The sequence below is a fragment of the Carassius gibelio genome, chromosome A7, assembly GCF_023724105.1.
Source record: "Carassius gibelio isolate Cgi1373 ecotype wild population from Czech Republic chromosome A7, carGib1.2-hapl.c, whole genome shotgun sequence".
NCBI lineage: Eukaryota > Metazoa > Chordata > Actinopteri > Cypriniformes > Cyprinidae > Carassius > Carassius gibelio.
In genome coordinates this window covers 15680245-15704148 of record NC_068377.1, presented here as the reverse complement: position 1 = coordinate 15704148, position 23904 = coordinate 15680245, and the positions used below count along the sequence as shown (strand labels likewise).

The 23904-nt window shown below is 38.5% G+C and overlaps 1 protein-coding gene across 2 annotated transcripts; it reads left to right on the top strand.

The window, feature by feature from the left end:
• The first annotated feature begins 452 nt into the window (after nucleotides 1–452).
• On the top strand, nucleotides 453–23904 carry LOC128016660 (leucine-rich repeat and immunoglobulin-like domain-containing nogo receptor-interacting protein 1-B). Of its 2 annotated transcripts, none has more exons than XM_052601340.1 (2): nucleotides 453–789; nucleotides 21053–23904. In XM_052601340.1, exons 1-2 carry the CDS (start codon nucleotides 778–780, stop codon nucleotides 22904–22906), a joined length of 1866 nt encoding a protein of 621 aa, XP_052457300.1. In that variant the 5' UTR covers nucleotides 453–777; the 3' UTR covers nucleotides 22907–23904. The 2 variants fall into 2 exon arrangements, with proteins under 2 accessions (XP_052457300.1, XP_052457299.1); XM_052601339.1 differs by having other exon boundaries at nucleotides 21050–23904.

The window sequence follows — 23904 nt, the reverse complement described above, 5'->3', positions numbered from 1 at the left end:
TCCACCCTGCCTGTTTACCTCCATGAGTCATCCATTTGTCACATTGCAGCTCCCGTTTGCATTTGACGAACTCTGCCTTTTGCATAAAAGCCAGGCATTAATCGCTGTGTTCTGACAGGATGACGGAGAGGCAGAGACAGGTTTCACAAATGTATACTCAAATTTCTGGGACAACCCCCTACGCCCCATGCCGGCATCCCTCTGTCCTTGCTCCTGTTTCCTGCTGCAGTCGGTTTGATGAACAGCAGAATTGAATTGCATTAGTTACATTGTCCCTTTTTTGAGCTTTGTGCTGCTTTCTTTTCCTCCCCCCTCCTTCTCACTTCTTATCCCTCTCAGCCTGCCAGACTCAGGCTTTCTGTCCCCCTCCCTCGCTCCCTCTGTCTCCTCCATCTCTCCATCTCAATGCACCAAAGCTCCTCCCTCCACCTTGCACAGCGTCGACTCCTCCCTCTCCATCTTTCTTCCCTCACTCACACTCCTGCTCTCGCTCTGCTGGGTATGGCATGTATTTGAGCGGGTGCACTCCTGTTTACATGCATGCCTGCATCTGGGACAGACTCTCGCGCATTCTGTGGACTGAAGATGCTCATGCTCCCCACTCTGAGATTTTTCTGGATGCTTTGCTTGCTTTGAGGAATTGTGTGCCGTTTTAGTTTTCCCTCTCACTCATTGAATTCTTCAAAGGCCTCCTGTGTGCCACCCTGCCACTCTGGAGCGATTCGGATCTAGGCTGCACTCCGGCAGGATGGAATTGCCAAATTTAGACTCCACCGCATGACGTTTCTGGTAAGAGCAGTTTGAATTCAATGCCAGATAAGCGTTTCATGAACTCTGAGATTCTACAACGGTTTGAATGGGGGAGACGAGACTGGGTTTTTTAGGTGGGGGGGGGGGGGGGTGCAAGAGGGATAGGGCACAGGCTCAGGAGAGAAAGATGCTGAATAATGCTTCTGAACCGGACAAGGGACCTAATACTGTGGACTTTCATTGCACAAGGAGGGGGTCATTTGCTATAAATGAATATCTGGCCCAGTAAGCATTCATGCTTATTTTCACCTGCACTTTGTTTATATATATATATATATATATATATATATATATATATATATATATTAGTGCTGTCAAAATTAGCGCGTTAACGCATTCGATTAATTTGAAATATTTAACGCGTTAAAATAAAATAACGCAATTAACGCGGTTGCAGTTTTTTTTATTTCCAGTTGTGGCCTATGAATGTTCAACGTGCAAAGAAATATGGATAAGACCAAGGAAGGACTTTTAAACGGAAAGTTTCAGTATAAAACTCTGCCGGATTATGACTGTATGACTGTAACAGTGCGTAAATCAGACCTTTCTGTAACGCTAACGTTAATAAGCTTAAACGAAAATAAAGAAATAATTGTGTAGCGGAGTATTTTTTGTACACAGTGCCGCGAACTGTCAATCACTCCTGTGCGCGTGCATCACTGTCCTCCTCAGCTGCAGCAACTTGCGCTCTCTTTCTTCATCAAGCTTTAAAACAAAAAGGGGACAAAAAGATCATATTGTCTTTGTTCATAGGCTATAGATTAATTAGATAAATGAATATCTAAATTTGTGCCTTGCCGTCTACGGTATTTTTTTAGAACTTAGAAAAAAGATGCTGCAGCCAATGAGCAGCCGGCGGGGGCTGCAGGACGACTCAACCTCCACAGACAGCTTTTAATGTTTATCAGACAATAAATACTCAAGATTTTGCTTTAGTATAACTCACAACGAGTTTCACACACCTTCTCCGGCCACGTTGAGTTGTTGACACTTAACAGTGGGAAAAGCGACACATGCGCTATTCACTTGTATAACTTAAGGGTGAATGGGTAATGGAGTTTCTGCTCTGGGTGGGATGAATTAGGAAGCTTGCATTGTGAAGGGCGCTCTGAAAATCGGCAGTGCAGGTAAAAGATTAAAACCTCTATTAAAACAGATGTCCAAATGAGCGTACCGGTACGCTACAAGCACGTTCTGGGCGCACGGAGAGGTGGCGGTACGCTCAAGAGCTATATTTGGAAGTGGCGGTACTGAGTACTGGTGAATACCGGCCCACTTAAAGCACTGGCAATGACTATACTTTGGAATTTTTTTGCAGTCCACTTAGAATTCAACATGGAAATCATTTTTGTTTTTTATTGGCATTGATTGTTTTGAAATTCAAATGGTACTTACATGCCTGTGTTTTTATTTCTGTAATAAATATGGCTTTCAAGCCAACAGTTAATTTGGAGGATATTGATGGTTTATTGCAGGTATGTTGTTTACATGAGAAAATCTGTGTTACAAGTTAAAAAAAATTCCAATAAACAATCATATTTTGAATTTAAATAGTTTCTTTGTCTTGAGTTTACATTAATTATTTACATTTTACATTTACATATCCAAAAAGTTTCAGTCTTTTAATTGCGATTAATCGCGATTAATCGCGATTAATTTTAAAAAATTGTGCGATTAATTAGTTAATTTTTTTTAATCGATTGACAGCACTAATATATATATATATATATATATATATATATACATTTCTCTACGCCCAGGTACATGTTGTCTGGGGTGCAGGTTTGAATCTATGCAAGACTTCTGAGTGTATTTTTGGTGCTGTTGTCATGGTTTATTGCTAAAGGCTTTTTATTTTGCAGGATGCATTATGGAAGAAAATAATGTATTGCTTTTGACGCGGTTGAGTCTTTAATTCACAGTCCTCATTATAGAGCCTCTTTTCTCTCCTTTTTTCCTCTCTCTCTCTCTCTCTCACTCACACACACACACACACAAACACACACACACTCACTCACTTTCTCTCTTTCTTGCTCTCTTTTTCCTCTGCCTCTGTTTTACTGCTTGGAAGCAACTTCCTCCGCAACTAATGTGGCATTTAAAGGAATAACAACATTACACTTCATTTCTTAATCTTGGCAGGCTGTCAAAAATACATTAAGATGAGTCTTACTGGATACATCAAAGATTCATGCTATCTCGGTGTTCTCATTAGTACATCCTTTACAGCTGTCAGATCGCTCTATCCATGATTTCTTATGTAAAGGTGCATTGTCAGTACACATCTATAAAGACCAAGATTCATGTTTTTATTATTATTATGATTATTATTCACCATCCTACATATACAGGCCAATAATATTCACATGAGGTGTGAGCTAATTCTCAGATTCAAGTCCAAGACACTAAGGCAACGTCCCAAAAACCTGAAAAACAGGGTTATCCATCAAAACACAATGCATCTGCAATATGCATATAGGCTTGTGCTGAGTAGAAAGATGGGAACATGAAACAACTGCATGGCAACAGTATCCTGGCCACATTCTAAAGATGATGTAGCTGCCAGTGGAGAAATCCAGGCCAAAACAGAAGAGCAATGGCTGAAAAGCTATCACTGAATAGCGATACAAATAAAACGGCCTATACATTGATATATGTTTCAGTATGTTAGCGATTGTGTTAAAAGGCAGTCTCCCCATTGAGCAGATTCTCAGCTGGTGGTAATAGCCATTATGATAATGCTGCAGTCTGATAACAAACAGCAGACGAAACAAGATAAGGCAGTGCTACAGGAGAACTGCATCACCTCTTGCTCTTGTGCTGTGTGTCACACGTAGATTACAACCCGTGCCTGTCAGACCTCGTGTTTTCATAGCTTTTGTAAATGATGCAGCCTGAGCAGAAGAAGGGAGCCAAATCCCCAAAATCATTGAAATTCAGATCCTTTCCGATTGCGAACCCGCCATATCCCTCTCTGCTTTCCTATTCATTCTCTTCTATATGCTTTTTAAGAAGTCAGTCTGTGGTGGCATAGATAGACCGGGTGTGCGTTTGTCCTCATTGTGGAGAGATGCAAGAATCGGACGCCATCAGCGAAACGGCTCGTTTCTGTCACACAAAATGAGGGACTATTGAAATAGGCTGTACATAGCAGGAAAGCCAGCAAGGGGCCGCTGTGAGAGGCGACCAAGTGGCATATCAGACAGCACACACTCACTCCAGCCTCCCACAAATGTATTCAGAAGGTCACAGAGTCGCTTCCCTGCAGCAGACTCTCCCATTAAAATTTAATCATAACAGCTTCATGTGAAAAGTCAAAAATACGAGAATGGGCCTATGCCTTACTTCCATGCCACCCCGTTTAGAAGGGTTACGGATGTTGTGAATGAAAATGATGTTTACATGTTTGAAGTAATGCTTTCTGTTGTTTCGGAGAACTTGGCATCTTATCTCCACCGATCATCTGGGTGGCTGCTGATGGCTAAATTTGCGCCTTGTGAAAGACGAGAGGAAGATATCATTGTATCTGTCAGAGTAATCAAATTATTAGCCTTGGATAGAGTGCTGGTCAGAAGAACAATGCTAGCATAATTCAGGAAGCTCGAGAGTGATTACCCCGTAGCTAATTTCGTGAGATAAGCTCCTTCCTAATAGAACCATTGATAAAGAACTCCAAGGAGCTCAGCTTGAGCTAGATTGCTTTTGGGATTACGGTCGTCCTATATTCTCTCCACATTTTCTCTCTTCTTTTGTTTCAATTAAACCCAAAACAAAGAGCCCTGTGTTTAAAAGAGGAAAAGAGGTTGGAGTAATTACCAGCTTTGCCTGCTGGTAGCGGTGAATTTAAAGTGAATCTCAAGAGAATTAATGAGGAATGAAAAACACTTTATGGAATTATTATTAACCGTTGCCGGAAAGCTGAGGGGAGGATTGACATGGGACTGGGCCCAATTAGACTTCGCGCCATGACAAGGAACCTGACAGCAGCCATAGCTTTACAAATTTAGCCAGACCATGGGCTGAAATAACCTATAACGCTTCAGCAGGCTGAAGGGTGGGCACATGCTTGATGCCGCTTACAAGGAATGCATGTGCTTTATTGTCAAGAGTAAGGGACAGAAATGCAGTGCATCGGTTTCATTTCCACCCCTTGAAGGATGCTTATTTAAACTCCAACCATCACATATTGCTCCATCGGCAGTTAGTCAGAAGACCAATATTCAGGTGATAGGTCGTAACTAATTTTAATCTCAACCATGCTTGGAGTCGAAATATTTATGTCGTTTACTCAATTTATGATAGCATGATATTTCCAGGCCACCAATCGGCACAATGAAAGGTGTTGCTCTTGGTCTGAACCATCTTTTTGATTGCCAGTTTTCATTTTCTCTTAAGAATGAAATGCTTTTAAAGTGCAAGAGTGGCCAGCTTTGAGGGATAATCATGGGGGATATGTATTCAGATATATATATATATTATACATGTTATAGTCTTGTTTCAGAATGCTACTCTCAATTCCATATAGGTCCCAAATAATATTCCTCTTCATGCAAAAGCCTCACTTTGACAGTTTAGTCATAGCTCTTGTTTGAATAGTATAAATTTCAGCGCAGTGCTTGACATTTTCGCTTCGATGAGTCTAGAGTTCCCTATGTTTCGACATCAAGGTTCATGTTAGTTTTTCCTTTAGTGGAATGTAGCTTTCCAAACCTTGGGCTTTGATCTAAATCTTACTGTCATCAACAAAACAAGATCAAAAGAGAGGAGAAGCAAACAGTTGGAAGATATGTCTCTGCTCTGAATGTTGCTTCTGTAGGTTTAAAACCAAAGCTGATTTGGTACACAAAGTTGGAAGAAGACAAATGTATGGGGCAAGCAGGGCTGATTATTGATTTGGCTCAGGTCTGCACTGATTAACTGCTGTTGTAAATACCGATAAAGACACCTGCTTATGGTGTGATGAATGGTAGCAACTTGATTTGCCACTCACATCTAGCTCGGCATTACCACTATGACTTAGCATCCAGAAATATTTGTAAACAGAGTAGTTCATTTTAACTCTACTTTGCTTATCTGTTGTACCTATAACATAACCGACTAACATCATACAAAGCAAATAAAAATAAAGACCAGTAAAAACACCGGTCAATTCCTCAGACCACACAATGTTCCTATGAATGTGATTCCAGTTGTGACAGCTGCCACAGATGTATCCATAAAACAGTTCTTTACAGAAATGTTGTAAATGATCAGGCTATAAATGAATTGTACAGACACAGAGCGAATGGGTCACCCATGCCATTTTACAGCCAGACTGCATGAGAACAGACATCCAATTACCAGCAATTTAACAGTTAGCTATTTATGTATTGGGAATATTTAGATGTCTGTTAACCACTGATTCGCTTCATACTGTGAAATGTGTGCAGTGTGATCAGGGATGCCAGAGAGGGAGAAAAAGAGAGCGACAGGCAGAAGGAACGGGATGATGAATAAATAGATTGGAAGAAGGAACAAAATGAACTCCCTCAGGCCAATATAGCCAATTAGTTGCTGCACTCTACATTCGCTTTACTTTCAACTCTCAGCAGCTTTCTATTATACTGTTGTGCCTATTATGAAACATTAGGCTTAGTGGTATCATTTGCTGGCAAAAAATGAATGATTATTTAATATTTCTCTGAAAGAATATAATAATAATATATATTTTTTAAAAATCTAACATTTTCTAATTGTGATTTCAAATAGTTTTTACTTTAAGGTTAAGATCTGATCATCCTCAAGACGAAGCTCATTTTCATTATTTCTCTCTCTTTTTGCTTCCTGTTTTTGGATTTATGCATTTAAAATGTTTGAAATATTAGAAATATGTTTACAGTTTGGTCTTTTTATGATTTATGAATCATGAAATGTAATTTGTTTTCACTCACCATGGTACAATAAATAATCCTTTTTTTTTCCTTGTAAAAATTACACAATGATGAATCACCCCACCATAAACAAATAATTCTTTCTTTGATTTAATAATGTTAATAGACACCACAGAGACCCTGCTGTTTACAACAAATGGTTTTTAGACCCCAAAGTATATCTCTCTGGAGATCAAAACGAGTCATTAATTAATATGTAAAGCATGTTGTTTCATGATTATTTTATCTAGATGTTAAATCCCTGACTGTAGCACTCATTTGCCAAAACAGGAGTGTGTTTAATGTGCAAAGAGAGAACACAGTCCCAACTGGAATACACAGTAAACCCAATGCACTTTGAACACACAAGCACAAATGTAGGAAGGAGAAACATTATACTGTATTCTCTAGTTAAACACTGTTATGATTTGAAAGTATTGTTTATTTTATTATGTCCAAAATTTCAATTTCAAATTGTCAATTGAATCCCTTATTTGAGACCTATTAAAACCCAAATAAACAGGAATGTGCAAGTGGGTCACTCCCAAGCTTTGCTTATTTGTCTTGTTTGGTCAAGCTGAGGCTCTCCAGCAAGGTCACGAGTACGATGGTGAGCAGGGAGAGAATGTAAGGAGACTGCGTAGATGGTACCAAGTGATATTTTTTCTCAAGGTTATCGCTAGGATGATACAGAGGGGATGGAGTGGGAGAGAGAGCAGGAAAATGGACCTTTGGGTTGAATTACATTTCTAGATGAGTGGGAGAGACAGAATACCTTCCAATGAACACTCAAATACATGAGCGGTGCAACATGAAAATATAAAATCAATTCAACTGATAGCCGTCCTTTGTGGTTTCAGTTTACTATGAATCTTGATACCACCATGCTTGGTTTCTTCTGTGTAATTTGGCCTGAAACAAAACATTCATGAAAAACAATTGTTCTTTATATATATATATATATATATATATATATATATATATATATATATATATATATATATATATATATATATATATATATATATATTTATATATATGAAGGCATAAAGGGCTATTTGACCAAGAAGGAGAGTGATGGGGTGCTGCGCCAGATGACCTGGCCTCCACAGTCACCGGACCTGAACCCAATCGAGATGGTTTAGGGGTGAGCTGGACTGCAGACAGAAGGCAAAAGGGCCAACAAGTGCTAAGCATCTCTCGGGGAACTCCTTCAAGACTGTTGGAAGACCATTTCAGGTGACTACCTCTTGAAGCTAATCAAGAGAATGCCAAGAGTGTGCAGAGCAGTAATCAAAGCAAAAGGTGGCTACTTTGAAGAACCTAGAATATGACATATTTGCAGTTGTTTCACACTTTTTTGTTATGTATATAATTCCACATGTGTTAATTCATAGTTTCGATGCCTTCAGTGGGAATCTACAATTTTCATAGTCATGAAAATAAAGAAAACTCTTTGAATGAGAAGGTTTGTCCAAACTTTTGGTCTGTACTATATATATATACACACAAAGGTAAATCCTCATCCTCATATTTGTTAAGTTTCAACCTTAAACATTAATTTCTCTGTGAGGGTCTTAAACAGATAAATAGCTTGGTTTTCCAACGTTGGAGGGAGAATTGATTTTGCCCTCTAGCTTGACAGATAGCCCTGAAAGTAACAAATAGCAAAGAAGAGGACAAATCTTTGAAGCGCAACACTTATTAACTTCATGAGTGTAGGGAAGGTGCAGTAATCTAAAAGAGATCTAGTCCTCCATTAGCAGAGGAAGGTGGCATCCGCTAGCAGACACCTTGTGAAAAGAAGCCTCACTTTTTCCTCCCACCTGCTGACAACAGATAATTGAAAAGCAAGTCTGCAGACCCTTTGAGTATGAACCAGATACGGACTTGTCAATTAACTCGCTCATATTTCATTGCCTGATTGAACTTGACTGATCAACAGTCTCTTCTGCGAACCCATGCCATGTTGAGTTTGAGTTACAGTGGATGTTGCAATATGGAAAAATAGGGCATTACATTTGAGGGTCCCTCTCTCAGAGGATCACTATGTTAAAATAAACTTGTGGTTGACACTTTATTTCTTTCCTTTGAGCTAGCGGGCAGTTTAGAATGGATATGACCTTCCCATGTTACTAAGGGAAAATAATAGAGGAGAAAATGTAATTTCCATTGCAAAGATCTTAGGAGAGCAACTCGCTTTAGACGGCACGCAGCCTGTCACGTGACTGAAAGTTGGGAAGCAATTATTAAACAAAGAGAATGCTTAGTGACGTTCTAAAACAGGAATATTAATGCATGCTCGGCTTAACATGATTTCAAAAACAACATATTTAATTTGCTTTTAAAGGGAACAATAAATTTATGACAACAGAGATGGAGATGGATTTTTTACAGTGATGTGCATGCTTGTAACAAAACTGGGTAGAAATTAAAAAACTCAATTACAAGTGCACTACTTCCTTTTCCCATATAAAGAGTGCCTCTCATTGACTACTGTATATTTCGTCAAATCAATCAGGTTAAAGGAGCACATTTCTGTCTGAATATATTGCATGCCAGGAATGGCTGGCTACACTAAAGTGCCCTGAGGTAGATATGCCTTTAGACACAATTCTCTACATGAAAATTCATGTGGGGGTGTTGACTAATAAGATGAGCTATTGACCATGAGAGTGACTTCACTATACTGAGAATTACTCTGTCAATGAAATATTCTAGCAGTGCAACAGAGAGATGCAGCTTTTTCCTTTTCCATACATTATTCATGGTCGCCTGACAGACTTTGATTTGTGTGTTTACAGAATGGGGGCTTCCTGAGCGATGATTTAATCTTTTAATTGGGTAATAAATCCAACACTTTGTGTAGTGGCTTTTCAATTGCCATCAGTTGACCACCGAGGCCAAATTTGTTTTAAAGCATTTACATACCTTAGCATTTGGGCTAAAACAAAGGTTACAGGGATTAGGAACAAAGATGGATGCGTGCTTGTGTGTGTGTGTGTGTGTGTCTATATGTGTGTGTGCTATCCATTATTTAGACCTGGAAGAAGAAGAAGAAAAATCACCCAAAACATTTGTGCTAAATGATAATTAGGCTTTTTGGCTTCTTTTTTATTCATTTAAACCATCATAATTTTCAGTTTGCCCATTGGCAGGCATTTGCAAGTTGCCGGCCAGGGAATAACAGCATAAATGTTTACAGTTAACTTTCTACCAGTGGTAAAACAGGTACATATTTCTGCACATGAGCAGAGATATTTTCTTCCTGTGGGAGTACTATGAGACACCACAAGGGTGAACAAAATACAAAATGTTGATATTGGAAGCAACGGCCATGTTTAATTAGGGAAACTGTGATCACACCATGCAGACCTACTGTAACTTCATAGCGATTTCCATCTGCTTTTGTCTGCTTGTTTAAAACTACCAAGCAAATTTGTCAATAATTTTAATGAGCCAACACCTTTGACCTGTTCTCTCCACAGACAAATCCCCCCAATTATAGTTAAAGGCCGAAGGTTGTTGTTTGGCAGATATTTGGGAGACGTGCATATTGAACAGAAATTAGCATCGGAGGAGTTGTCACACGTAATAACAGTTTAAACAACCCTGTTATGCCTCCGGAGGCTTGATGTCTGCTCAGCCGGGGAAGATCGTGATAGATTCAGCGTGATTAAAACATCCCGTTCTGGGCGGCTCTGTTTACGTCATGACCTTCACCCTCAACACCTCCTCATGCCACACGAGTCGTTTAATCGATGTAGTAATTCTCTCACAGTACCCTGATCGCTCTGCTCCCTGACTGTATGCAGATCACACTCGATAGATGAACGAGGGAGAAGCACCCTTGACAATAACGGCCCTTTTGATCTAGCTGAGGAGCACTAAAATGAAATTGTTATCGCTGAAACTACTCGCCTAATTTCACACTGGAAACCAAAAGATTATTTTCTTTTGTTGCACATTTCTGACACACCTGAAGACACTCGGAGATGGAATCGGCAAATCTGTGCATTAAACAGATGGCTGCATGTAGGACTTTTCTTTCACCCCCTTTCATTCGAGTTTCATTCGATCAAAATAGTCTGGCCTAAGCTGCTTCACAGTGCTTTGTGTTGTACTTTTCTCTTAGAGAACATTCTTCCTGCATCTTGTAGGTTGGAAGTTTGGGGAAATATTAAAATAAAATATAGTCAAAATGATAGCTACCCTTGAGATATTACTGCAAATGTATAAATACAAGTCGCCTTTACTGTGCATACGATTTTCTATTCATGTGAATGTGCCTTGAACCTACATAATATCATAATGCATCCTCTGGTTTTGCATAAGAGTATCTGAATTCACTGATGCAACAAGTATTTGATTCTGGGTCACTTTCACTTGCTTTACAAATGGGAGCTACTTAAAGTTTACCTCATAAATTATTAAAGCAGGCCTGTCTACTTAACATGATTTGTATTTGACTAGTCCAGCTAGCAACCTTGTGTTATGGCATGTAACTTGTGTGTCATTTTGTCAAGTTCTGTGTTTGTCTTGAGTTCCTTCATGTCAATTTTGCACGAGTCTCTTCACTAAATTAAGATCACCATCATTCTAAAGCACACGTCTGGAAGTGGCCATGAGACTAAAATTGAGCTTGCTTGATCAATTGGGGAAGTAAAGTTTGAAGGCTCAGGGCTTTTGTTGATTTGTATTTTACCCATAAGAGCTAAATGTTCTACTCTAGTTTTCTACTACTGAGTTCTACTCTCAATACAGCCATAAATTACAATCAGTAAAAAGTAATAATAATATTATAACATTATAATAATATAATTAATATGAAATATAACATTTATCATTTGACTTAAAGCCAGATATTAAAACATTTTTTTTTTGCTCTCAGATTTTGCTGTATACCAGCTATCATTTCTGTTAGTTTAAACATAGAACTCTAGAACTATTTAAAATTATGCAATTCTTCAATTTAAAACAAAACATATACATTTTATTTTGACATTCTTAAATCATTACTAATTTGGTTCAAGACGCTATTGAAAATATATTTTCTGTTAAAAGTTAAACATCCAAGATACATTTTTTATATTTCATAAAGATCCTACAGACTATAGGCTATACTTAACTCCCCTATAGGCTATACTTATAACTTGGCTTTATGGCCAGTGTTGTTTATGGTTGTTTTTCTTTACTAATACAGTCTTTTACGTTTTAATGTCTCTGTTATATCATTAATCAAAGCTCTGAGTTGTCTTTACGCAGCATGCTCCAGTGCAGCAGTCTGTTACATTTTTCAAGCATCAGCACTTTCTCCAAGACCATCTCTTGCTATTTTAAGAACAGGAGCAATAGGATTGTCTCTGTTCTCTTGCATTATTCCACCTTGGAATCACTGTAAAACTTTTCACTGTAAATTTACAGTAAAATACTGGCAGCTGGGTTGCCAGCCACATACTGTATTTTTACAGAACTAGTACTGTAAACATAATTTACAGTACTAGTTCTGTAAACCGTTGTACTGTAAATTTACAGTAAAATACTGGCAGCTGGGTTGCCAGCCACATACTGTATTTTTACAGAACTAGTACTGTAAACAATTTACAGTACTAGTTCTGTAAACCGTTGTACTGTAAATTTACAGTGAAATACTGGCAGCTGGGTTGCCAGCCACATACTGTATTTTTACAGAACTAGTACTGTAAACAGAATTTATAGTACTAGTTCTGTAAACCGTTTTACTGTAAATTTACAGTAAAATACTGGCAGGTGAGTTGCCATCCACATACTGTATTTTCCTGTCTACAGCAAAAAAAAAAAAAAAAAAACCAACAACATTATCTGTGTTTTAAGACATTTATTTTAAAAGCAACGACCAGACATATTGCCTAATATACATTTGGCTGAAATGCCAGCTGGTTTTTTTGTTTGTTTTTTTTACATTTAAAATGTAAGTTGAACACAACACTTTATAATATAGTAATCTTGTTGACATTTAACAAATTTCCTTTTTTTTTCAGAAATGTAAAGAGTCAAAAAAAAAGAAAAAAAAAAGAATAGAACCTCAAAATGACTGAAATGGCAGTTGTTTTTTTATAAATGGAATTAACGATGCAGTCATCTTAATTACTTTGAATGTACTTGCTGACAGGTTCTAAACAAAGTTCCATTCAAAGTCTGCAAGTTTTCGCAGAAGTGAGGAAACTGGTGGGCTTACAGTTGCGTTCTTTTTTTGCACGACTTGGCCAGTTTTCTTTGAAGTCACTTTTCCTTTTTTTGCTTTTGATCCACGTTCAGGATTGATGTCAACAAAGCGTCTAAAATGCAGAAAAGAGAAAAAAAACCACAATGAGATATTATAGACTGTGCGTATATATATATATATATATATATATATATATATATATATATATATATATATATATATATATATATACACACACACACACACACACACACACACACACACACAGAGAGAGAGAGAGAGATTTAACCACTATTCACCCAGCTTATTAACAATATAATCCCCTCATCAGGTACTGAATCAGGGCGTTTGGCTCAATATCATGGTGAAAATGACCCTAGGTTGATTTTACTCTGAACCATCCCTTTAAATACCCTTATTTTACTAAGGCCTAGACCTGGCTTAAAGGGTCAGTTCACCGAAATATAAAAAATATGTCATATATGACTCACCCTTATGTCATTCCAAACCCGTAGGAACACAGTTTAAGATATTTTAGATTTAGTCCGAGGGCTCTCAGTCCCTCCATTGAAGCTGTGTGTACGGTCTACTGTCCATGTCCAGAAAGGTAAGAAAAACATCATCAAAGTAGTCCATGTGACATCAGAGGGTCAGTTATAAAGCATAAAAAATACATTTTGGTCCAAAAAAAAAAACAACAATTACGACTTTATTTAAAATGGTCTTCTCTTCCAGTTCTGTTGTAAGCGCTCTCACGAAGCTGCTGACGTGTTTTCTGGTGTGCCCAATAACAAAGATAACACGTCAGCAGCATCACTGCAGTGTTGTGAACGCACTCACAACAGACCCGGAAGAGAAGACAATGCTGAATAAAGTCGTAAGTGTTGTTATTTTTGGAGCAAATTGTATTTTCGATGCTTCAAAATATCTGATGTCACATGGACTACTTTGATGATGTTTTTCTTACCTTTCTGGACATGGACAGTATACCGTACACACAGCTTCAATGGAGGGACTGAGAGCTCTCGGACTAAATCTAAAATATCTTAAAATGTGTTCCAAAGATAAATGAAGGTCTTACTAGTTTGGAACGACATGAGGGTGAGTTATCAATGACATAATTTTGCCATTTGGGTGAACTAACCCTTCAAGCTAAGCCCTGTCTGCACTGCAAAAAATGCTTTTCTTTTTGTCTGGTTCCCTGTCCAAATATCAAAATAAAATCCTAAATCTAGATGCATTTACTAGATACGTAAAATTAGATAAGATATAACGTCTTGTTTTCCAAGGGAATTACTCCAAATTAAGTTTTTTTTTTTTTTTGAGACTGGAAACAAGACAAAAACACTACGTAAGAAAAGCATGTTTTGCAGTGTGTGAAACCAGGTCCATATTGTTATTCGCAGTAGTCAGCTGTACAAAACATTTATGAAAAAAAAAATGAAGTCCTTAACAAATACTGTCAAGACAAAGGTTAGTGACAATTGAGTCTAAAACATATATTTCAAATATGCCAATGACTTACCTCTGAACAAACTCAAGGGTGCATGCTGCCTCTTCCTGGTACTGTAAATTGAAGTTATAGAAGGAGGCAAACAGCGCTGCCAGTCCAGTGATGAAGTTGGGCTGTGCTCCTTCACACACAACTTGACCCTCCAAACTCAACATCCAGCGCTGGTTGCTCAGAGATTGACCTTTAATAAAAATAAAAATCAGAATGAAAAAGTAATAATACTATTGTGGGTTCCAATTTGGTTCTATGTAGTTGTCTATTCATAATTCTACATAACTGTTAAAAGTACTCTGTTCACAGGATACACCATTTCATTCTGCCTTAATAGTGCTTTTGGGTAGGGTTCATCAATACAGTAATACTATAATTTAATTTATATGTGCAATTTCCTATTTAGAGGAATAGTTTTCCCTGGTTAAATGAAAGTAATATTAGGGTTAGTTAGCTGGACTTCACAACCACACAATTTTGCTGAACACAGTTGATTCTTCCATACATATGTTGCCAATTAAAATCTGTTTTTATATTTCTCATACCATCACCACTCTCTTCCTGAAAATGTAATACTATATTGGAACAACACCCCAATGCAAAAAATGCTTTTCTTAGTTACTATTTGGTCTAGTTTCCAGACAAATAACTATAAGTTCTTACATCAAGAATAATAAACTAGACAAGTAAAAATTGTTTTTTTTTTTTTTTCTTAAAATTGTTTTCTTAAACCTTTTTTATTTTATTTTTTTGCAAAAACATTTCGGAAAACAATATTTTTTTTTACTTGTCTAGTAAATTCTTCTTCATGCAAAAAAGAAAAAAATGAAAAGACACTTGGGAACAAAAAAATAAATAAATAGAAGTTAATTAAAACATTTTTTTGCAGTGGGGCAAGTAAATGATGACTTGCTCTTCACTTTATAAGGTTAAACGACTTTAATGTTAACATACCAAGAAATATAAGGCGTGGACTCTCTGGCAAATTAAGAGAATGCTGGACATCAGATGGAGCTGCAAATTCCTGAAACAAATTTAAAAAAAAAGACAGTACAACCATGATCAACAGACCAATCCATAAAAGAGATTATAGATAAATTAGATTGGTTGAATAATCTCTACTTACATCTGCTTGAAGGAAAACCCCATCTAACTTCTCTTTGAAGTGTGCAAGGAGTAGTTGTATGACCATGGCATCCACATCATTTTCACCTCTGGAGAGAATGCTTCGAATGTCATCATTGGTTGGTTTGCTTTTGAAAAATTCAATTATGATTTGTCCACACTCCTGAATAGACAATTCCAAACATCTGAGCACTTTTTTGTCAGTAAGCTGTTCAAAATGTCCATATATATGCCTCTGTGTGAAAAGATATGGCCATTTAGTTTTGATATCTGCAATTGTAGGGGATGGGGTTGCATTGATCATGTGACGCTGAAGCCAATAGGTTTCCTCCATGAGCTTGCAAACGTCTCCTCTCTCTGCTCCAGAGATTCCTTCATGAAGATGCATCTCCTCCATCTTCTGACGTTTCACTTCAAGACTGTCATAAGTTTCCCTAGGTGGAAGATCCGGCTGCCATCTTGTACAACCATACGAGTCAGTGGAACTTCGTTTTCTAGTAGTTCCGGTGTCACTTCTTTGGATCCTATGATGACTTAGTGTATTTGTTCGATTGAGGTGCTCGATGCGTACTTTCAGCTGTGAAAGAACAGATTCATATCCACCCCCAACCTGCTTGTCACCCAACATGTCAGCAAAAGACTTTGGATACTGGCTCACTATTTTGCGACTAACAGTAAGACACTGTGATCTGGTGGGGTTTTTGTCATGTTTTCTCATTTCATCAGCAAGGATTCTAATCATTTGTCTTCGATCAGAAGGAGAAGGTCTCTGTCCATTCTCAACAGCACTCTTTATACCGTCTGGCATTAAGCTCCAGGGAACTTGGAAATTTTCAGTCCATGAATGTGTGACACTGGCTGATGCTAAACTGCTTGATGTTGGCCTTGAGGAGCTTGATGGAGGTGAACCAAGAGTAGTGTTTGTTTCGGGGGGAACCGAGGGGAGAACCTCAGCAGGTGGCAGTACAACTGTGCAGTTCTGATGTTCTGTGTTTATATATATAAATAATCAGTTATTGTATCAACTTACATAATAAACAGTACTAGAATGCATTTTAAAGGATAAAAGGGATAGTTCACACAAACAAATTTAACATTCTGTCATTCATTTCTCACCCTCACGTCATTCCAAACCAGAAAGACTTTTGTTTACTTTGGTACATAAATGAAGATATTCCTGATAAAATCTAAGAGACTTCTGTCCCTTTATAGACAGTATACTCAACTTCCACTGTCAGTTGAGTATACTGTCTATATGAGTAATCTATAGACCGTAATCTATATGACTCCAGTGGTTTATCTTTAATGTTAGAAGTGGTTTGTTTATTTACAAAATAATATTTACAAAATAATAATCTAAAATGTGTGTTCACACAACAATGTCTGCTCTCATGTCAACACAGCATGGCATGCATTATGGGGCTTTAGTGAACATCCCTTGGAGATAATGTTGTAGAAAATAAAGATTTTTAGGGGGGGAAACAACACACTCATGTTGCTTCATAAAATAGATGTTACACCCCTGGTGTAACATCCATTAATCTAATATCTATGGAGTGACAAAAGTTCTTCAATTTCATCAAAAAGATCTTCATTTGTGTAGTGAAGATGAAAGATTGTCTTGCTTGTTTGGAATAGCTTGAGAGTGAGTAATTAATGACAAGGTTTCCATTTTTGGGTGAATAAATCCTTTAAATTCCCATATACTATATTTGTGTGTGTTTTTTTTACATCAACCTTATCTTTACCTTGATTTTTCCATGAACTAAGAAGTTTTCTGCATTGGATAGGTCTTATAAACTCCAAAATGTCATCTTCTTTTACATAAACCAAATCATCCAAGCCTTCAACACCTTGGTCGATGAGCTTCTCAACAAGCTGGTTGGTTACATCTGGAGATAGGCTTGGCAACACCAACAGTACAGCATCTTTCAGGACTTCTTTCATTCCAGACATTATTCTAAAATTGGGAAGGAATGATGGAGAACAATTACTGACAAGCCACACAATGAATACTCAGGCAGAGGATAGTAATCCAGTAGACTGTCTTGATTTATGCATAGGTAGCCTTGATCTTGTGGTTTCAAGCAATGAACTCCCTGGTCTATAAGACAAAAAGACTGACTTTTCTTTGTGACAAAATACACATCGCAATTGTCATGTACAATAATTAAATGAATGTTCCCAAACACAATTCCCTCATCATTCTTCTGCAAAACAACATGCATGTTTTTTTTATAAAGTGTTCCCTTTACGGTCACTTCATTACATGCTACTGTATTCCCTGGCTGAAAGTTAAGACCAGCAACAGATCCTTGAATGTCATCATTGTAGTCATTAACATGAAACTCTATTCCCCTCTCTGCCACAACATTTTCAGGGAAAGGGCTTCCAGCATGTAGGTAAGCCTGAAGAAGTTGATGTCTTTCTGCCAATGTAGCACTCAAATTCTTGAAGTTGTGCAATTTTCTCGCACACTGTTTAAAGTATGAGTGCTTACTTTCAAAGCGTAGTGTCCAGAGGCGAATAAGTGGACCAAAACGACCAGTGAGCTCAGGATAATGACACAGGTAGTGGTGCTTTGGCTTAAGGGGATGATTTGGAAAAACCACCTTTCGAGTCTCAATATACTCCTCTATTAGCACTGATAAATATGCAATCTGACCAATATTAATGGAAGGAGCACAGATGAGCTCTGCTATCTGTCTGAGTTGAAGTACTAACTGCCATACCTCATTTTCAGTTGGACTGACAATCTTTTCCCCAACCAAAAGAGGTAAAAGCCGGAGAAAGCACCAATTCTGAACTGCATGTCCACTTAATTTCCCAGTACCAGGAGTCATCTCAACTGGTTTATCACGCGCATCATTCCCAAGATACTTAAACTGGTTAATACGATGATTTAGTTCAGTGTATGTGAACCATTTCTCCTGATTCACAAGATGATCGATATACAAAGCAAGGTCAAATGACACAACACCTTCAAAAAGATCGTGTCCAAGACAGGGAGGCAATCCTGGCTGGCAAACGTGAAAATATTTCAGGTCATTAAAGGGAGAATTACATTTGACACCAATTGCAATTTCAGTTTGATCAGCATCCAAATCCTTAAGATTTTGCTCATACGACTCCACAGTTCTTGTTAATGCCTTTGTTAGGGGAGCTGAGTTAAATGTTTGGCGGTCAATTTCACAGTATCTGCAAAAGTTTTTACTTTTACTGAAATTCTCAACAAAGCCACCAATGTAATGTGATCCAAGGTTATCGCCAGCTATGGCACACAATGTACCTTTGTGCACCTTTCCATCCGCTAACTCAACACCATTTTCCTCCAGGTCTTTAAGGTCTTTTACCAGAGTTGCAAAGACCAAATCTTGTCCAAAAAATCTAAAATCTTGTTCCCTACACAGCAGAACTAGCTGCATAGGGTCAATGCCTGACCTACAGTGAGGCAGCAGGTTTGCAAGTGTCATGTAAACGGCAAGAATTTTGTGCTTTTTCTTACCAGAACCAAGTGGATTGGCAACTTCAAAAGCATCTTCATACAAGATTAAAGCTAATGAATCTTTATCAGTTTTGAACAGCATATTTTCATCAATATTGTTGCCATCCCATACATCAGAGAGGATATCTTTGGCTCTGACTTCAGATCGTGAATTATTATGTTGTTCTATCACTGATTTACAGCAGAACAGTGCTTCTAAGCTTTTCTTAATAGGAATGTATTGAGCAAAGCTTTCCTTGCCAGATTCATTTTGACCAAGACAGACTGGGACAGGATCCACAAACTTAAAATTGTCTTTATAAAAAGACTTTCTTCTCTTATCAGTGCTAAGTGTATTAATAATAGACCTCCGAAAAAGATCATCAGTTTGCAAGACATCCAAAACACTCTTTATATCATTTTCAGAAATACCAAGTGCAATCAATTTTTCCCCTAGCTTGAGTAGCAAATGAGACTGGCTAATATCATGGATGTCTTGCATCCCCTCAATTACCGACTGAATCACAGATGATGGGAGAATATGCTTTGCCTGTAACTTGAGATAAAACAGAGCCATGTTTTTCAAAAAAAGAGATTCATCTGCATTATCTGGCAAAAGTACATTCTCCAACTGCTCTATGCCATCACCACAATCAAACAATTCAGACTGTGGATGTGAGAGTTCGGCCATGTTAGATGCCTCACCATGCGGCATCTGTACTGAAACATTTGACTGCAGTATACTATGACGCAAACTTTCTGCTGAAGAGTTTCGATGTTTTCTGGATAAATGTGAAGTCAATGTAGACGCTACAGAAAATTGTTTATTGCATGTAAATGGACATGGCACTCTGGTGCCTTCTTTGATATGATTTTTCAAGTGTAAAACAAAGTTTTTCAAATCACTGCACTTTTCTTGACATGTTCCAATATCACACACTAAGGCATCAATTCCTAACTGCTCAACAGATGACTTTGAGGGCCTGTCTTTGTGATCCCTAAATATGTGAGCTTTGAAAGCAGTGAACTTTTTAAATGTTCTGGAGCAATCCGGAATACCACATTTGAAAACGTTATTTGGAACATGACTATGGATTTTCATGTGCTGGCAAAATGCTGACAACGATTCAAAAGTACAATCGCAGAACTGACACCATGGCATTTTTGCACGTGGACTAGACACTACTAAACCATTTACTTTAGCACTGGATTTTTCATCAGATTATTAAACCTGAAACGAAAAAAAAGGAGATAATATAAATGACATGGTAAATCACTCGGTGGAACGAGTGATTTTTATTTTCGCGATTTTTATTTTATATAACTTATATAAGCAGGTCATGCAAATGAAATGGTATGCTGGCTGTGTGAAATGTCGAAGTTAAGTTAACGTACTTGGTAAAGAAGGAGTGTTTTTTTCGCGTTAGAAAACCACGTTCGCAAAATCAAACTATTCGTGTAACTTAATGTAGAAAACCGAACGTAATAAATAAATAAAAATAGATTGGCTTACCGTATCAGTCAGTTGAACAGTCTTCTCAAGCTCTAAAATCCACTTTTGCTCACAGATGCATGACCGACGCTTCCTCCCGTCTTCATGAACTTCATGTGACGTTAACCGTTTCTGCTGCGTCACAGGCAATATTTGAAAGACGCACACAAAAGCTCACAAGAAACGAAGCTCACACGAAACAAAAAGCTTAATTACAAATTCACAAAAACTCGCACAGTTGGCACATCAGTTGGCGTCATGTCTCATCTGAATTTGAGCGCGAATAAAATCAATCCCACAATGCAATGCATTTACAGTCTGATACTGTATTACGAATTTATCGGGAGGAAAACAGAAATGTGCTGTATGTTTACAGCTGCTCTGTAAATTATACAGCCTTATACTGTATTATGGAAATACAGTACAATTCTGTAAGAAATTCGCTGTAAATTTACAGTAAAGGGTTACAGTGATGAATTCTGCTCATATGGTGACCCAATCTCTCTATCCTTTTTATCAGCAGGTTACCATCAAAATGGTGGCCAGAGAGGCAAGTGGGCACAGCTACCTGGTGGCGTGCTGGCAGCCCATTCTCATCCTGATGCTGGGTACCGTGCTGTCCGGATCTGCCACTGGCTGCCCCTCTCGCTGTGAGTGCAGTGCCCAAGAGCGCTCGGTCGTGTGCCATCGGCGGAAGCTGATCGCCCTCCCTGAGGGAATTCCCATTGACACGCGGCTGTTAGATCTCAGCAAAAACCGCTTGAAAGCCATCAACCCGGAGGAATTCCTCAACTATCAACACTTGGAGGAGCTACAGCTGAATGAGAACATCATTTCTGCCATTGAACCAGGGGCCTTCAGCAACCTCCTTGGCTTGCGAATATTGGGACTACGCAACAACAAGCTGAAGCTGATACAGCTTGGTGTTTTCACTGGCCTCAGTAACCTCACTCGATTAGATATTAGTGAGAATAAAATAGTAATTTTGTTGGACCTTGTGTTTCAAGATCTCTACAACCTAAAAGAACTGGAGGTTGGAGACAACGACCTGGTGTTCATCTCTCACAGAGCTTTTCATGGCCTTAGCAGCCTAGAGCAGCTCACTATGGAAAGATGCAACCTGACCTCTGTGCCAACAGAGGCCTTCAGTCATCTTCACAACCTGCTGACCCTCAGACTGCGACATCTCAACATCAACATCATTCGAGACTTTTCCTTCAGGAGGCTATATCGACTCAAATTCTTAGAGATAGCAAACTGGCCTCTATTAGAAACCTTGACCACCAAGTCCCTCCATGGACTTAACATCACAACCTTGAGCATAACAAACTGCAATCTCACTGCCGTCCCTTATGAGGCCATTCAGCACCTTGTGTACCTTCGATTTTTCAACCTGTCCTTCAATCCAATTGAGGTTGTGGAAGGCAACAAAATGCACAATTTGTTGAGGCTCCAGGCATTTCATTTGGTTGGGGGCAGGCTAGTCAGCATTGAGCCTTATTCGTTCAGAGGACTCAACTACCTTCGGGTTCTCAATGTATCCAGCAATAGTCTAAGCACTTTAGAGGAGTCTGCCTTCCATTCAGTTGGCAACCTGGAGACACTGGCTCTTCACGACAACCCCCTGGCATGTGACTGTCGTCTCCTCTGGGTCTTTCGCCGCCGATGGAGACTTAACTTCAACCGCCAGCAGCCATCTTGTGAATCACCAGAGTTTTTGCAGGGTAAAGAATTCAAAGACTTCCCGGATGTTCTCCCTCCGAATTATTTCACCTGTCAGAAATCCAAGATCCAGGATCAAAAAGCCATTCATAGATTTGTGGATGAGGGGACCACTGTCCAATTTCCTTGCAAAGCAGATGGAGACCCCGCTCCCATGATTATGTGGCAGTCTCCAAAAAAGCAAATTATCACTACAAAAAGCATTGGCCGGCTGTCTGTGTCTCCGGACGGCACCCTAGAGGTTAGATATGCCCAAATACAAGACAATGGCACATACACCTGCATTGCTGTCAATGCAGGAGGTAACGACACCCGTTTGGCTCACCTACACATTCATAGCTACTCTCCCAATTGGCCCCATCAGCCTAATAAGACCTTTGCCTTCATCTCAAACCAGCCCAATGATAGCGGTGCCAATGGAACTGGTGCGACGAATCCCTTTCCCTTTGATATGAAGACTCTCATTATCGCTACCACCATGGGATTTATCTCTTTCCTGGGAGTGGTACTGTTCTGTCTGGTGCTCTTGTTCCTCTGGAGCCGAGGGAAAGGCAATGTCAAGCCAAACATTGAGATTGAGTATGTGCCACGGAAAGTAGATGGAGAAAGCAGCCCGACTGAGGGATCTCACAAGATCAGTATGAAAATGATTTAAAAGACTAATCGCCATTGTGTGTGCATTACGTGAATATGTGTTCTTGACAACAGACTTACCAGGAGGAATAAGGGGGTAATCTCTGCACCCCTTATGGAATAGTGAAAAGAACATTGTTCTGAAAAACAGCCTTTTACATTTTTTTTTTTACAGAGTGTACAGATCAAACACACACACACACACACACACACACACACACACGCACACACACACAGGGATTGTGTCCTCAAAGAGAAAGCAGACAGATCATTTGAGGGTTTCAAAAATCTGTGTACTTGTTCGGGTAAGTGTTGAAAAACATAGTCCTGTTGAAATGTATGTGAAAGACAGAATTTGGGAGGACCGGTATAAATTTATACCTGTCCTTTGGTGTCTTTTTCTGTACATAACTATTTCGATGTACGTTAGGCAATACAGTGGTTGAATGCAGCTGATAAGAGGATATGGGTTGCTGAGCCTACTGGAACGCATGTGCTATATCTAGATACATGCAAAGTCTATAGGTCTAATTAAATCACTGTAAATGTCCATTACCAACTCTTTATAAGAGATCAATTTGTTTAAAACAATTTATTGATTAGGCTTGACAATCATTACTATCTCAAAGGTCAAGTTATTAATCATTAAACATGGTTTGATGGTACGATTCGATTTTGACACCTTACATGGTATCATAAAGCCAGATGTAGCTTTGAATTTAAAGCCATTTGCTTCATCTGAACATGTGACAAAACTATTGGACCTGTGGTTGTACTCACCCTAAAGTACTATTCCATTTGACAGATCTCCTCAGTTTTTATTCACCCACCATTAAAAAGTTTACAGTTTTATTGTTTTGGGTTATATTTGTCAATATGCCATGCTATAATGCATTTTCTACCACTCTCATAAGGCAGGTGTTGCTATAGTTAAATGTGTTCTACAACCCTTGAAACACTTACAGTGCTGATTTTTGGACAATGGATGGCTGTACAACATTAAAATGATAAGCTTTTATA